General features: G+C 39.8%; 1 protein-coding gene across 2 annotated transcripts in view; it reads right to left on the reverse strand.

Annotated features, from left to right (window-relative positions):
* The window catches only part of dlg4a (discs, large homolog 4a (Drosophila)), a 32,804-nt gene extending 19,814 nt beyond the window's left edge, over positions 1 to 12,990 (reverse strand). The window contains exons 1-2 of one of the 2 annotated variants that reach the window (XM_077592157.1): positions 12,444 to 12,990; positions 3,616 to 3,777 (exon numbers count right to left, since the gene is read on the reverse strand). In XM_077592157.1, coding sequence (XP_077448283.1) covers positions 3,616 to 3,777; positions 12,444 to 12,776 — 495 coding nt within the window. In that variant the 5' untranslated portion in view covers positions 12,777 to 12,990. The remainder of the gene's footprint in view (positions 1 to 3,615; positions 3,778 to 12,443) is intronic. The other variant, XM_077592158.1, reaches the window with a different exon arrangement.
* Positions 12,991 to 16,357: the final 3,367 nt, after the last annotated feature.

Here is a 16,357-nt window from a genome sequence, read left to right on the forward strand (position 1 = left end):
TTAATTTGATCCTAAAACAGAAAGTCGGCACTCATGATTTACTTTCCCGGGCCGCACAAAATGATGCGGCGGGCCAGATTTGGCCCCCCGGGCCGCCACTTTGACACATGTGGTCTAAAAGGTATATAGCAAAGTTGTTCTTACTGAAGTCCAGTATAAAACAACAGCATTTCCCAAGTGGACTCACACATGCAGAGAGAAGAAATCCATTTGTGCTACCACGCACCTTTGGGGGCATTGAATGACTCATGTAATGCTTTGCCACACACCACAAAGTAAAAAAAAAAGGATAAATAGACTTTGATTATCAGGTAATGGAAGATTCTTGGGAAAGAAGCACGTCCTCTCCCTATGTTCCTGTTGAAAATGGTGCACCTCTCATCTCGGGATAATTACTGATTTCACATCTTGGAGGTGGAACACAAACTTTCTTCAGATAATGGAAATTAATCAAACCATCAAGAAGCACAGCAAAGGGAGTTTCTTACTTAAAGATTTCGGAACTAGTGAATAAGGATGGATTTCTTTCTAATAATAAAAGTTTTAAAAAAACTCCAAATAAATAACATAAAGGTAAAAACAAGCTATTGGATTTTTCCCATTTCTATTCATACATATTTATTCAGGTCTAAGTGGAGTAAGCTGAATTACTGAATTTTTCAAGACAGCTGTTCTATTTCTCCCATGTTTAGATAGCTAACATTGAAAACTTGATGAAAATATTTGGAAATGTGTGGCAACTATATGGTCATCAGGGGTGGAGCTTAGGTGTGTGTGGCCGGACCCAGGGTCTCCAGGGGGCCTGGTTTACAGGCGTAAAGAAGGCGCTGTTTGGTGAGAAGAGAGTCTAAAGTAAACATAAGATGATGCGCAGAGCTCTAATTTATTGATTAAGCGTTAAAATTTCACGTCCAACCAGATTTAACACTTCAAGGCGTTCAAATTTCCACTGTGTTAGAAAACATTTTAACCAATTCTGCAGTACGACCACTCACTGTTCGCACTTAATCGGGGCTGACGCACACATCCGATGCTCATTAAAATAATATTTAAACGATAGGCTACTGTAGTCTGATGTAATCCGTCCAATAATGAGCTATTCCGTGCTGTTATGGCACCTCACGTTCCAATGGGCTTTTTTTCAGGTCAGCCAGTTTGACAGCTTTCCCCAAATACCTCATGGCACCCCGTAGGACAAAGCTCCAAGACCGCTACAGATCAAACTGAGCGAGACCTGATTTAAATAACTGGAGCTGAGTCTCTCTTCTCATTAAATAATCACAATAATGGACAAACACTATCTGCTTCTCCATGACCTCGCAGTCCCAAGAGATACATATACAGAAGATAAACCCTTCCTGCAGACAGATGCACGGTTAAAAGCCAGTCAATTTGTTCAACAACACAAGTGGTCACGTGAAATGGATCAATTTTAAGTGGGCATCAAAGTTTACACTTGCTTGCATTTAGTGTTGTATATACGCTGCAAGTAAAGTGACAGTGATCATGTTTCCGTTGATGCCAGCTTGCTATGGTGTCCAGATGTGTTTGAATTTCAAGACTTGTCAGTGTGTTTGAATAATATCACACACCCCTTCAGTGTCTGCAGAGGGAGCATCTCGAATTCTTGAATAAATCTTCCAGTCACATTTTAATATGATTTTGAAAGTGAGTAAAATTGTGAAATCATACAGTGCAGTACTGTTAAAAAAAGGCATCACATTTGATGTTTCAGTAACGCCAGATGCTTTATTAATATGAAATGCGAACTTCATTCATACATTCATTCATCTTCCAAACCGCCCATCCTTAAAAGGGTTGCGGGGGTTGCTGGAGCCTAACCCAGCTGTCGTCGGGCGAAAGGTAGAATACACCCTAGACTGGTCGCCAGTCAGTCGTAGGGCACACAAAGAGACAAACGACCATCCCTCCCAATCGTACCGCCACCAGCGGGTATCGAGCCCGCGCCTGTCGGAACCGAAGTCAGGTAAGTGAACCTACACGAGGCGGTTTGAAATGCGAACTTGATTGGTTAAACTTTTGCATAGTTGATTTTCACTTTCTTTTAAAAAGCATATCAGTGATTTATAAGTACTAAATACAATACTCCAGTTTAATAGAACTCACCAAATGACTACTTAGTAAGTTCACAGGCGCAAAACGTTACGCTATAAAGTGTTTGTTGTTACAGCTTTTACGGCCTTCCAGCTTGCAAACTATTAGAATAAATGAATCTAGTATTTCCCGACTCCACCTCAGGTTGACTCACTCTTCGATTATAATGTTGTTAAGCTGCCATATCAAATAGCCCTAAACCCTTATTCATCCTGACGCAAAGTGAAACTACGCATTGGGTTGCGGCTTTTACGCAATTATGACACGGTACAGTCATTCTAGCCTAACGCATTCGAAGTGTGCTGCAAAATGTTGGAGCTCATGTCATGATCTGGTCATATCTACGCTGCACAATCTACAGTCTACAAATGCTGACTTTTGGCTGCAATGAGCAGTTATAATATAGTAACCCCTTGAATATCATGGATAATGTAGACCAGACATGGCCACGATAATAAAAAAAAAACACGAAATAGGATCACCCCTATTATTACTACATACCATGCTGTTTTCGCGCCTATACAAAAATACAAGTACAATAGTACAATTATCAAGAAGTGTATTTATTAAATATTACAGTTATAGGCAAATGAAAACTGTACTGTATTAATATCTAAACATATTCTAGAAAATATCGTAAATACTTTAAGTACTGTACTCATGATGAAATTAGTTCCTCCGCTTTATTTAAATATTTTTTAGAAAAGGTTATTGGGAACTTTAGTCCAAGTCCTCTTTATCAGATTTGCGTTGCATTGGATTATCGATGGAATCTTCAGAATGTGCCGTAGGGGAACGTTTCAGGAGGAGCTTTTATCTGCGAGAGGTTTTCGGCGCACAAGGAACATGGCGACCGCTGTTTCTTTTCTTGGGTAAATATTGTTGTTGTTGTCTTGACACTCTAAAGACGATTGTCAGATCCAATGGCTCCGACCATGTTGTTATCAATCTACTGGTGGAGTCTCCTTCTGAGAGGCCCCATGCAGAGGTTGACGTCCTATCATCACGCGAGCTTCACGACCATATCTACGGCGCAAATCCCTCATAATACTGGTTCAGTTTTTTATTGCTCGGGCTCGGAGTGTCTTAGTCCACACGAGGAAACATTTATTTTTATGTATTCGCACTATACAGATCGCCATAATCTGCATGTATCTCCAGAGAAGAAGAGCGTTCAGTTCCCGTGTGTCTCCTTCTCAACCGCACGATGGAACCCATTAACATTAGCATGGTTCCTACCATGTGAATTATGTACAAAAGAACACCAGTGTAGATTCATTTAAGTCGCAAAGGCGTGCTATGCCTTCAGCATTTCAAGGAACGTCAATATTTAGGAGGCAACGACGTGTATTTTGGCATTTTTATGAACTTTTTTGTAATACTATTAAAAAAAGGCAACATACTGAAGCCACAGATTCTGAAGCTGCAAAATGGTGAAGGATCAGAGTAGTTTTAGCTATTGATCAACAACGGCCATCAGACGATGTGCGATGTCCTCACCTTGACAGGAGAGATATGCGTGTGCGGCGTGTAGCCGTGTATTGCCTCCATGGCGGCGAGGTTTTTGTCGCTCATGTGAAGCATTTCAGCACTTTTCCCTGGAGCCAGGTGTGCTGGACTGTGCTCCAAAGGGGGCGTCTCTTCATCCTGGTACCTGTACTTCTGCAGACACAAGGAAAAAAGTGTCCCTCAGTTAACACAGTGGCAGTCAATGACAGCAACAGACATCCAATCGATCTCCGCCATGCCCTTCCAGTTAAAATTGTTAGAACGTCCATTGCTTTTTCTAGATATGGAACAATGATCATCCAATGTCATCGAGGACAAAGAAGATCACCATGTTTACTTTTTTCCAAACAAGATTGATGCTTTTGAAAATGAATGCATGTGTAGCAAACCTCCTGGCAAAACACAAATACATTCATGCATCATTTTATGAATCATTTTTAACACACTTTCAAATAAGTATATACCATATGAGACCTAATATAAATATTCATTCAGTCATCTTTAGGCAGTAGGCAGGGGACACCCTGAAATGGTTGCCAGCCAATCGCAGGGCACAATGAGACAAACCAATCATAAATGCTCACACTCATAGCTAAGGACAATTTAAGGTGTTCAACCAGCCTAACATGCAGGCTATGGGGATCTGGTAAGAAACCGGTGTACCCAGAGAAAAACCCACGCAATCCCAAGCAGAACATGCCAACTCCACATAGGAAGGTCAGAACACTCCAGGGATCAAACCCTCGATCTCAGAACTGTGAGGTGAACATAAGTAATCTACTAATTAGTGAAAACTTTGAAAGGGACCATTAATACAAAATAGGCAAATAACTTCAAAATCCACTAAAACGTTACTCACTACCACCAGTCCACTAGCAAATTTCGTTTTAGGGTGAAAGTCCAGCTCCAGGATCCCACATTTAGAGATGAAAATGTTTGTTTTTAAAATCTAATTTCTCAAACGTAATGTATGTGTTGTCTCCAAGTACAAAATGAAGTTATCATATGGAGCATACGGCGCAATGACTCATACAGCACTTCAGTGAAGATCATGCATGTTCTTCCCCATAACCTTACCCCCACTACCCCCTGCTGTTAGCCCACACACGGGCAGCCAGCCAGCAGCCCACCACGTTCCCCATACGCGGTAGGTTTATTCCGAGGTGCGATAACAGAATGTCTGTACGCAGCATTTTCCATCACGTGTGTCAAAAGGTGGGCACTGTCATAGTGGAGAGTCGCCACAGTTGTCTTCTTGGTTGGCATTCGTGTTTGGAAACACAAATGCTCGCCTCCTGCACACAATTTGCTCAATGCGCTCCAAATGAATGATGCGGACCCTTCCGGTTAAATTGGAAGGCGCCGTCAGAATCTGATCTGATGGCTAACGTACTCTCTTCTTTTTTGGGGGGGGGAGGCACACGGAGAGGGAGATACATGACCGAGGCCCGTCTCCGACAAGGCAGGCTGCCTAGCAACCAGAGCAGAATAGAGATTGCAGTGCCACAGTTGGGGGGTGCCAGCATCGGTCCTGGATCACATTTCACTGAGACAGCAAGCAAGGGAAGGGGGGGACAGAAAATGAGGGAAAAGCAAGCAATCCTTAGAAATGACAATTGACACATTGAAGCAAAATAAATAAATAAAAAACACAGAAATGCACAGAAAATAATTTGTTGGTGGTGTTGTAATTCAAGGCAGATTTTTTTTATTAGCTTGACATATATTTTAGTGTCCTTATGAGTTCTCACCAGCTTCTTTTGATTGGAACAATACCCATTAAACATCAGTAAATGGATTTGATTATAAATATAAATAAAGCAATTCAAGTACAGAGCAAGAAATCGCCTGAAGTGCTTTGCTTTGCCTGTCCCTTTCCTGCATGAACAACCATCACGCTGCCATGTTGCCTTCTGTCCCACTAGTGGGGGATGTGTCAGTTGAGGCTCATTTTCTCTGTTTAATGCACCTTAGGCAGGAGCTTGAGGTTTGCTTAGTATTGATTCTCTGCTTTGTGCACCATTGACAAACAAGTAACATTTAAAACGCCCCTTTACGACCGCCAAAGACTGAGAAATTAAATGACTACGTACTTTAAACTCTCAATCACGTTGGAATCTTAAAGCAGAAATGTTGGATGCAGTTTAAACAGCCTCTTGTTATCTTTCACTTGTGCACACACATTGACTCACATGACTCGAGCATATAAATCTGCGACATGGAAAAAAGAATAATAAGGTTTAATTATTACTGTAATTGAACTTCATGGGCAGAAACGGCTTCCCATGGTTTCGGTCTATACAAGCCGTGAGATAATTACAGTTTGCAGCAATCAGAATATCACAGACAGACCCTTAAATTACCCCAGCAATAATATATATTTAGGTCTACTGAGCTTAATTGAATCAGTATATTACCAGAGTGAAGAAAAAGGTGCTTTTAAAATAATCAGTTGTAAAGGTCAATATAGGGAGTCTTCACAGCTGGCATTTGCATGTATTGAGATAATAATCCAATGCCAAGTGGCTGGATAATTCGCTGCTTTAATGGTTCCATGAGCGAGCTTCATGTAGAGCAAATGCCAAATGTTATCTTCCATCATGTCGGTTTGCAATTCAAGGCGTGATCTTCAGCTTTTAGATGACGCCGCATTAGGTGAAGTGAGGAAATTCAACCTTGCCCTCTCAGCCAAGTAATTTTGTCCAAGAACTATCAGAGCGCAAGTGTTAAAAGAACTGTGAGATTTCCCTCATTTAAGCATTACAGAGTATTTAATGCTCTGCGCTCCATTTTTATGGCACGATATCCACAGGGTATCCTTTCAAAAATATATCATTCTAAACTGCTACTGGAAGTATGAAATTGCAATTCAAGTGAATTTGCAAAACGGTCTACGTATACATTGGGAGGGGGGGCTTGGCTGGGGAGTGCTCTATATAAAAATGTGACATTTATATTATGATAAAAGAGCTAGATTCCCTCCTGTGAACAAATTACCACTGTTAAAGAGATAACAAATGTGAGATTTATATACAACTGTAGTAATTGCTATTTTTTCGGTATACATTGTTGTGAACAATAGTTTTTACAAATAGCATTTCAAATCCCAACATTCATGTCAGGAATGTTTTTTATACAAGGGCCAAGGATGTGAGGGCAACTTGAAATCATTCCATTTTTATTTGTTAAAGAAATGATCAGAATGGGTAAAAAAAATCACACAATCACATATAGGAAAGAATGCAATAGCACTCTTCTATTTTGTCATTTCTACTACAGTTCATTAATATCACAAAATACTGCTTCCTCAGTTCAGTTTAAGTACGCTTTTAAGACTAGAAAGCCAGTATGATGGCACTTTCATTTGCCAGCCGATACCTTGCCAGCCAGTAATATTTCATTATGATTTTTGTTGGTACAGTGTCTCACGAGGACTGGCGATCAACTCATCTACTGCCAATACTACCTTCAGACTATTCTCCAAGGTGCTTCAGCTTTGACAAGTGATAGTCCTGCCGTAGCTGTGTGGTACAACAACACATTTTGCATTTAGCCTGGGCCGAAATACTTCAAACTCTGCCAGACAATCTTATATTGTCGCAATATAATGTATACTGCTTGAAATCATGGCGGCACGCACAATATCCTCTCGGTCCAACCAGAGGATGCAGAAAATAACACTATTACATACGCTGAAACCACTTCCAAATCCATTATCTCTAAGAATGAATTACCAAATTATAATAGGACAAAAGTTAAGAATACAGTCATTATCATAACACAATCTCTATCATTACTCACTCTACCCAAAAAGTACAGTATTTGGATTATTGACTAAAAATCATATTACCTGTAAAGTATACTTTCAGAAACACAGCTCAAGATTCTAAAAATATGTACTGTATTCCCAATACAGCCTACTCAGATGCCGGGGTTTTGCATTACAACAATGAGGTGGAGAGGGAATCATGAAAAATACATAATACGAAAAGAAAACAAGTTTTCTTGCACCCCATTTTAAAATGGCAGTTCCTCTTGTTGTGCCCTCATCCTAATAAATTTCCATTTAGTAATTTGTTTTCTTGCAATCATGAGGCTCTGCATCTCATTTTTGCAGGCTGATTCATCTGCAACATTGATGGGATCCACAAAAATCCATCACATTAAAATATCTGACCGAAAATGAAGGAACAGAGGAACCAGCAAAACAGGCGAAGATTAAGTCATATATCTCAAAAGGTACAAAGATCTAACTAATCAAAGGACTATTATTTAAAAATAAAAGGTGAATGATTTACTCCAATAAGTTATTCTTAACTTACCGAATTCTTGATCTATTTCCATATGGTTTAGTTAATAGTAAATCATATTAATGTGGCTATTCGGGTTGGAAGTATAAATTTCATTCGTTCATTCATTTTCAGAACCACTTATGAGGGTATGAGGAGACAGACAACCATTCTCGCCCACGCACATACCTAGTGACAATTTTGAGTGCTACCATGCATGTTCTTTGAAATGTGGGAGGAAACCGGAGTACCCGGAGAAAACCCACACATGCCCGGGGAGAACATCTAAACTCCTTACAGAAGGGCCAACCTGGAATGTTGAAATCTGAAAACAATTATTTTAAATATGCAGCAAAATGACTGCATCACTGTTTGAAAAATCAGTTGTAAACTGAATTTAGCTTGCAGAATCTAAACTGATTTCAAAATACATGCTCCATTGAATTAAACAGTATTTGACTTGAATAGTTCTACTCTCAAGATGGCCGACAATGGCGACGATGCTGATGACGCAAATGATGATAAGACATCGTTTGGCTACATTACGCAAGGGACAACAGTATCGCGGTTCCGGCATTTACACGGCAAGCGTAGTAGTTTATTACTTTTTGAAGGCAATCCCTACAGAATAAGGCCCACGCTGGTGTTATGCTGAATAGACAGTTTATTTTACTCATGTAAGCAATCTTAACCTCCCAAGCATGTGAAAGTTAAAACTGTGTTTTGCTTAATGGTTTCACTGTAAACAAACATGCACTTCCATGCAAGTCCAGAGGTCACATGATGAGAAGCAGTTCTTTGATGCAGCCAGCCGATTATTCCCTGTCAGCACGCTGCGCTTTAATAAGATGCATGTCTCTTATTGGCTGCCTATGCACAAACACGTGGAAGTCAGGGGTTCACTTTAAGCATCAGAGAGAATGCAGCTTAATAGATAATCACTTAGAAAATTAAAATTCAAAGTGAATTCACATGGATGTACGGAGGCTGCTGTAAAACCACACAGAAATGTGAGGCATACATTGGTTTAAGTAGTGCGTTGGCGTAGTTGTGGTCTTTTTTTCGAATTAAATAATAGATTGTACTTTTTTTTAGTTCATTGGCGACCATTGATGGCTTATAATATCCCGTTCGTTTAAACCGGAAGTGCTGCCAACGAATGATCGTCTTTTTGTGCAAGTGACGGTGATAGATGTCCAACTGGGAGCGTCTGGCCACGAGTGATTACTACGGAATGGACGATTATCAAAACCAGCGGCAGCCGGTGTTAATTCTCCAATCTCTTTTGAATAAGCCTTAAAATACTGCAACCGAGGTTAAAGGGCTAAAAAGAACCAGGTGTGTTTTGAAACTAAAATAGATAAATGAGGATAAAGCGGTTCAGAAAATGAAAAAAAAAATTTTACATAATTCATCAATGACTTCCAAGTGCTACTGCAAATGTATCATAGTTATACAATAGCATTTGAGAGCTGATGATCTAGAAAGAACAAGCTCAGAAGGTAGAGGTGACCCTGCTTGGCTTAGGCTTAGATACAGACTGCATTAATAAATATGTGCTACCACTCATCCCTCTTGCTGAATCTGTAGCTGTCATAGTGCCATCAGTGCTCATTTGAATGAAGAGAAAGGCTCACAGAGGTTAGATCCATATGAATCTGTAAATCTGCAACTCTATAGCATGGCAGTGATATTTAAAGTCACACTATCCCCCCCAGGGGCTACTTTACTGAATTGATAGATTGGACTTCACTGAGCCACAACCTGTGGTCCTTTTCTTTGTAAAAATCAACTGAAAAGGCGCAAACCATTTAATCCCATTTTGCTGTTGGCCAGGAACCAGACATGATGTAAACAAAGGCGGGCTTTTTCATCCATTTAGTTTCATTGCTGTGATTGTCAGCTTTGTTGTTTTTTTTCCTCAAGAAATTCCAATGTTGGATCTGAAAAAATGGTAAATATGTCTTCCATCGGTCGCCATCGGTTTCAACTATTAAGAGGCAAACCTTTGCATTATTTTTGTTGAATAATTTGATCATTTTTGGGGTCTCTATGAGTCTTGATTGTGTATTTTTTGAATCTTTGAGAACTTTAGTTTCTGAAAACATGTGATAGTGGGCATTTAAATCTTCCTGTCACATGGTTGTCTCATTGTGTGTAAGACATCAAGTCACTCTTTGCCTATCTTCAAGGAAAGCTATATCCAAATCGATCATGGGAGTCAGGTGATCATTGATCTGGATCTGGAGAAGACAGAACAATGACCTGACTTTCAAATCGTTATATGCATTAATACCGCGTCTAAACTCGATCTTTTGCCTTCTTCGAGAGCAATGCATCTTTAAAGACACACTTCAGCGATATGGTCGGTCTTCATTAAACCTTGTGCAGCCATCAATGAGCATTAAGCATAAGAGAGCCCATTAGAGCACTTGTGAATGCTTTCAGACCATGAAAGACCCTTTTAATTAAGATCTTGAATACAAGTTGACTGAGAGTCTCCCTCCAACAGCAATTGTTATGTAAGAAACATTTAATCACCTTGGAAATAAAGATCTTTTTCAGGGATTTTGTGCTGATCCGCACCAAGCTAACAGAATAGAAGAGGAAAGTCAATTGTACCAAATTATGGTTGCAATAATGTTGATTTATGTTCTCCCCTTTTTTGGCTAAGGTAGAGCCAATAACAATATATATATATATATAGTTCAAATATATATGAACAACTTAAGTACCACTCAGTGTGTTGTATATTAAACAATGAAGTTTGTTCATTTCTTATATTTTTTTAAACTTGTGTGGTTCATGTTTTGTTTTGTCTGATATTGCTATTGCTTTAGGACACACGTGTCAAACTCAAGAGGCAAGGGGCAGATCCCAGCTACTACATTATTTTGTGTGGCCCACAAATGTAAATCTTGTGAGTTGATCACATGTTTCTCCCCCCTCCCCAAAAAAACTCTTCATTCAATTTCTGTGGTCCGAGGAATACAAAATCAGAGAGGTACTATTTTTCAATTACAATTGTAGACTTTTCATATCCGCTGTGTTCCAAGATCAGATCAAAGCGACACCGTGAACTATTGTTCACGGCAACTGCAATTTAATTGTATTTGATTGTTTTTATTGCCATTTTGCTCACACAACAAAGCAAGTGTTTCTTTAGAGATTTTTGTGTCACTCTTTGCTAATGAGAGCTGGAAAGGCAACTTCAATCACCGGGAGGATCATGTTTTCCAGAAAGGAGGCATAAACAAGAGGAAAGAGTCACAAAGTCATTACTGTTTCTTTGGTACTGCAACTGTGTTGGTTTGTCAGTAAAAGCACTTAATGGTCACTATATTAGATGTGAGTAGGTGGTATCCTCTTGCCAAAGACCTTATATAAATGTACAGTATGTTTAGTGTTTGCAGAGGATGTGAAAATGTCTTTTTTTGTCCAATTTTAAGGAAACGTACTTCAGTGGATTAGGTTTGCCTCTTGTGATATAAAGCAGCTTGCTAGTGTTCATACAATATATTTTAAAGATAGAATACATGTATTTGCATTAGGTTTACCAAATAAATCATGATGTATGCTGGTGAATTTGAGGATTTTGTAGTAAAATCAGGTAATAGCAATAAAAGTAGCCACTAAGTAATGCTTTTGCGCTGAATCAGTTCAAAAACAGTTGTCCAGGTGCAAATTAATGCTCAACTGATAAGTATTTAGAATAATAGCTTTGAGCACATTTATTTTCTGTAGCATGTTTTCAAAAATTTGGAGTCTGGTTTATGTTATACTTTATTTGCCTTAACTTATTGCGAATTAGATTTTTTTGACGCGATTTTTTGGTGAGAAAATAAATGAACACAAAACAACAACAAAAACTGACACATGGACTACATAAAGTTCTGCAAGCACATCCCTACAATCACAAGGGAGAGATGGGAGCAATTTATGACCAAAAAGAGGCATCATCTCCGGTTTATCCCTGAGTCAAAGTTCAAACTAGAAATGCACAACTAAAACCTAATAAGCTGTTATCCATTGTTGCAGATATAAAGCAGCTGCCTGCTTGACATTCCTCCTTGGGCCATATGAGAAAAGAGGAGCAGTGTTCCGGTTATCTGATTCCAATGGGGGAGATAAAGCCACTCATGTGCTTTTCCCTGGTGAAGAAAGATATGGACGTCTCTGGGCTTGAGAAAGTGCATTTCCCAAGGTCAAAAATCAGGCAGTGCCAATCCCCTCTCTGCTATGATGCAAACCTAAATGTGGACCAGTCAGCATGAATAGCCCTGAAGAACCTGGCCTACTGTGGAGATAGTGATTTCATTCATTGCGGGAAACAAACTAGTGAAGCTTCAATTGCTACGTGCAGGATTTAATCCCGGCTCGGCTGTAAGCATTCACGTGCAAGCTAACCGGCGTGGCTGAGAAAAATCGGGTCCTTAAGCGGCCACGTTCCACGGAATCTTCCCCCGTTGAAATGACCTGACGACGGGCGTTGGTGCAGCCAGCGTCCAGCACCGCATGCATTCTCCTTACCTTGCATCCGAACATGAGCGACAGGGTCCGGTTGCTGCAGATGACCTTACACTGGCACATGACCGGCGAGAGACACTTTAAATTCCTAATATTAGGCAGAGACATCAGTCCAAGCCTCACATCCACACTGCTGCTCTGTCCGCCGCCGCCGCAGCCGCCGCCGCCACACGATCGCCACGGAAGCGAGGGGGAGTGGGGATGCTCCCTGGTGGCTAATAACCAACAAAATTTGAAACAAAACCGCCTCCCAGCGAAGGGCGTTTTAAAGCAACTTTTTCCACCTTGGTTACCTTCAAGGCATTCTATGCTGTATAGATGCAACGAGGGGCGCATCCACGATATTTACCTCACCCCCACCCCCTTTCTCTCTTTCGCCCTCCTAATATTTTAACTCAAAGTTCACGCGAAATGGGAGCTGTTTAACCACGAACAGTCTTCAAAGTCAGTTGATATTACAATTTATATATGTATGGACATGCATATATTATATTTTTTTTTAAAAACACGCTGATGTTAGATGTTTTTTTAGCTGAGTGGAATGGGACGACGCCGCCCCCTGTCGGGTGGCAAAGTACCAATTTGAGTGGCGCTGTCCGTAGTGCTGAAAGACAAAGTGCCTTCATGTAGTGAGTCTACTTTAGTGATTGAGGTGCACCCTACTGCCATTCATTAGTGTGCTCGCTCAAGGTGGTTTCCACCTAGTCCTTAATGAATGACTCCAAAAGTGCCAGTAACACACACACACATAACCTATCCCCCCCCCTTCCTCTCCACACACACACATACCAGGAAAGGTGATGCATTAAGCTTCCCTGGTGTTTGCCCTCACCGCATTGACATCTCAGTTTAATGAAAGGCTTTAATGTTATTAAAAAGCCTGCATTTAAAAGTGTTACAAAAGACATGAAGATAATATGAAATGAATGATTATGGAAGCCACGTGGCTTGGCCTTTTAACATGTTTTAAATTATCTGTGCTTATTTCAGGCCTGTGTCAAATTATGTTAAACTATATTATTATATTCAAAACTACCAAGTAGTGGCACAGTGAGTCTCTTGTGCAGGTCTGTGTAGGCATGAAGAGCCCACGGGGTGGAGTGAGAGAACCGGCTAGGTTACATTTAAATATTGTGCATTCATCTCAGGACCGACTGCGGCGCTGGGCTTGATGCTCCCTGGTGACGTCAGCTCTACTTAAAAGAATCCAGTACACAAGCGACTATATCTCTCATGCCTCTCTCATGAGGGATATCCTGGGAAGCATAGAAAAAAATGAAGTATTAAGCTTCTCTGACATATAAGGTAGTTCAAGGCTCTAAAATGTAGTTTACTGCAAAATACAAAACATATCAATATTTAAACTGGTGGATACGAACGGCTGTGAGTTTGTGTTGTTTTGCCAATTTACATAAACTATTTCCCTATTCTCATTCTTTGCTTTTCTCATATAACATAAGAACGATCACTGTTAATTTTGAAAGGCACAAAACTGCTTATATTGGTCACTTATATGAATGAACTATGCATTCATTGTGATCAGTAAAGCATAATAATACCAATGGACTGTACTATCCTTTTGCAAACCCCCGTATTTCTTATGGGAAAAAATACACTGCATCATACAAGATGTTTTCAGCTTCATCCATCTTAATAGAAGTATTTACATAAGGTTAAGGTTTGATCTCGGTGACTTGCACTTGGAAATGTTGGAAACCAATCCAGGGTCAGTCAAGGGCTTAGTTAATGACAAGATACAGACGTCCTTGATAGCAGTACTTAATGTATTCCATTGCTCTGGTGGTGAGTGTTCTCTGTGAGCTCGCCATAATGAATAACGGGCCCGTTTTAGTTGCTTTCTTCTAAATCACACACTGGTGGCTCTACTTATTTCCCACCGGTTCTCTTTATATGAGATCTAAACTGTTTTCACATCCTTGACATTAAAATTTCATAATTAATAAGTTCCTGATGAGGTGTTATACTCATGACATTAGGAAACTACTGGCTAATTGCCCAGTTAGCAAACTGCAGATATGTATTTACCAAAAAGTTTTCTTTAAATACCTAAATGTTTTTTGCATATTGTTTCAATCCGACTACCTTGAGTTTCTTTTAAATGAGCTCCACAACAGACAATATGATATACAAATGCAAGTTTACCAAAAGTTTGACATATACTTTTAAAGCAGGTGTGTCCAAACTACGGCCCGCAAGCCAACTCTGGCCCTCTGCCCAGTTTTTATTGGCCCGCAGCAAAATATCATTAAATGTGGCCTGCACAAGAAGCTTAAATTCAGCCTGCATTGCATTTCTCAGCTTTAACACAATGCCTCTCCATATATATATAGATATATATAATCTCATCTTATTTTATGAACCGCTTTATCCTCATTAGTGTTACGGGGGGTGCTGGAGCCAATCCAGAGGCTGGGGAAACCCTGAATCGGTGGCCAGCAGAGCACAAGGAGACGGACAACCATGCACACTCACACCCATACCTAGGGGCAATTTAGAGTTTCCAATCAGCCTACCGTGCATGTTTTTGGAATGTGGGAGGAAACCGGAGTACCCGGAGTAAACCCACGCAGGCCCGGGGAGAAATTGCAAACTCCACACAGATGGAAATGACCTGGATTTGAACCCAGGACCCCAGAGCTGTGAGGCCAACACGCTAACCACTCGCTCCACTGGGCCGCCTATGTTTTGAAACTCCGTAATGCTTTGGATTGAAATGGAACTGCAAAATAGGTAAGCGTTCCATGGTACATAACATATGAATTGAAGAAGTTCATTGTTCATTCACCCTTACAAAAACCTTCTTCTCTTCCATTTAGATATTAATGACAATAAAAGTCACATAGATATTTAATGCAGGTTTTATGATAGTAACAGTTGTGTATTGGACGCTAATCTCTTTGCAAGTGACCCGGTTGTGTTGACATTTCATGAATCTTTTGAGAAAAAATTCTTGAATGAGTTTCTTCTTTAAAAGTTCTGATTTCTATTCAAAAGAATTTGCTAAATATCAGTTTTACAGACATAGATATATGAGCATTGAGCATTATGTAAGTCATGACAGTCACAGTTGAGCTGTAGTATTCCACTGTGGAGGATTTAACATCGTAATACTGCATTGTGTGAAAGAGTGAGAAAGAGCCCCAAAAGAGCTCGAGTGTTTCCATGACAACGTGTGCAAGGGGGTGGCAGACGTCTAACAATCAGTCCACTTGCCAACAGTGTTCAGATCACCATATTTATGGGATGACTGGTTCCGTCAAAAGACTTTGCGCAAAAAAATAACAATAAGGAAAAAAACAGACTTTTGGTGTGACACCAAGGAAACATACCAGAATGTTCCCAGTGAGATATTACAATCTATTTGGCCGACAAGATTTACAATGAAATTCCCTCAAATCATACGCCGAGGTTACTTTATTGATTTTGGTGCAATGTAGAATGGGGCCTTAAAATGGGAATAACCTGATTTACATTTTATTTTTTTTAGATAAAAGCCAATTTGTTTATTTGTTTTGCTTTTATTTGAGAGTGCAAAATTGAGACCAGCCCATATTTCTTTCTTCAAAATTGTTAAAACCGTTGAATATACTATAGATTAAGAAATGTCTGCTTACTCAATACTAATAAACAATACGGTTTGCCATAGGTTTTTGAGAGGCAGCAATCTTAAGACGTTTTTCCTAATAAAAAAATAGATATACACCTATATATGTATATATTTTTTCTTTTTTGGGTTGGAATACATCCAAACTGATTTATGAGATATGTACTCATTTCAATAGCAAAGGATTTGACATCAGAGTACTTTTTGTATTGTTTGCCTTTCTGTTGCATACACTGAGTGCTCAGATCACAACATAATTCAATTTGCAGCAACATCAAAGTAAATACATAAT

This window comes from Stigmatopora argus, chromosome 22 (assembly GCF_051989625.1).
Source record: "Stigmatopora argus isolate UIUO_Sarg chromosome 22, RoL_Sarg_1.0, whole genome shotgun sequence".
NCBI classification, from domain to species: Eukaryota; Metazoa; Chordata; class Actinopteri; order Syngnathiformes; family Syngnathidae; genus Stigmatopora; species Stigmatopora argus.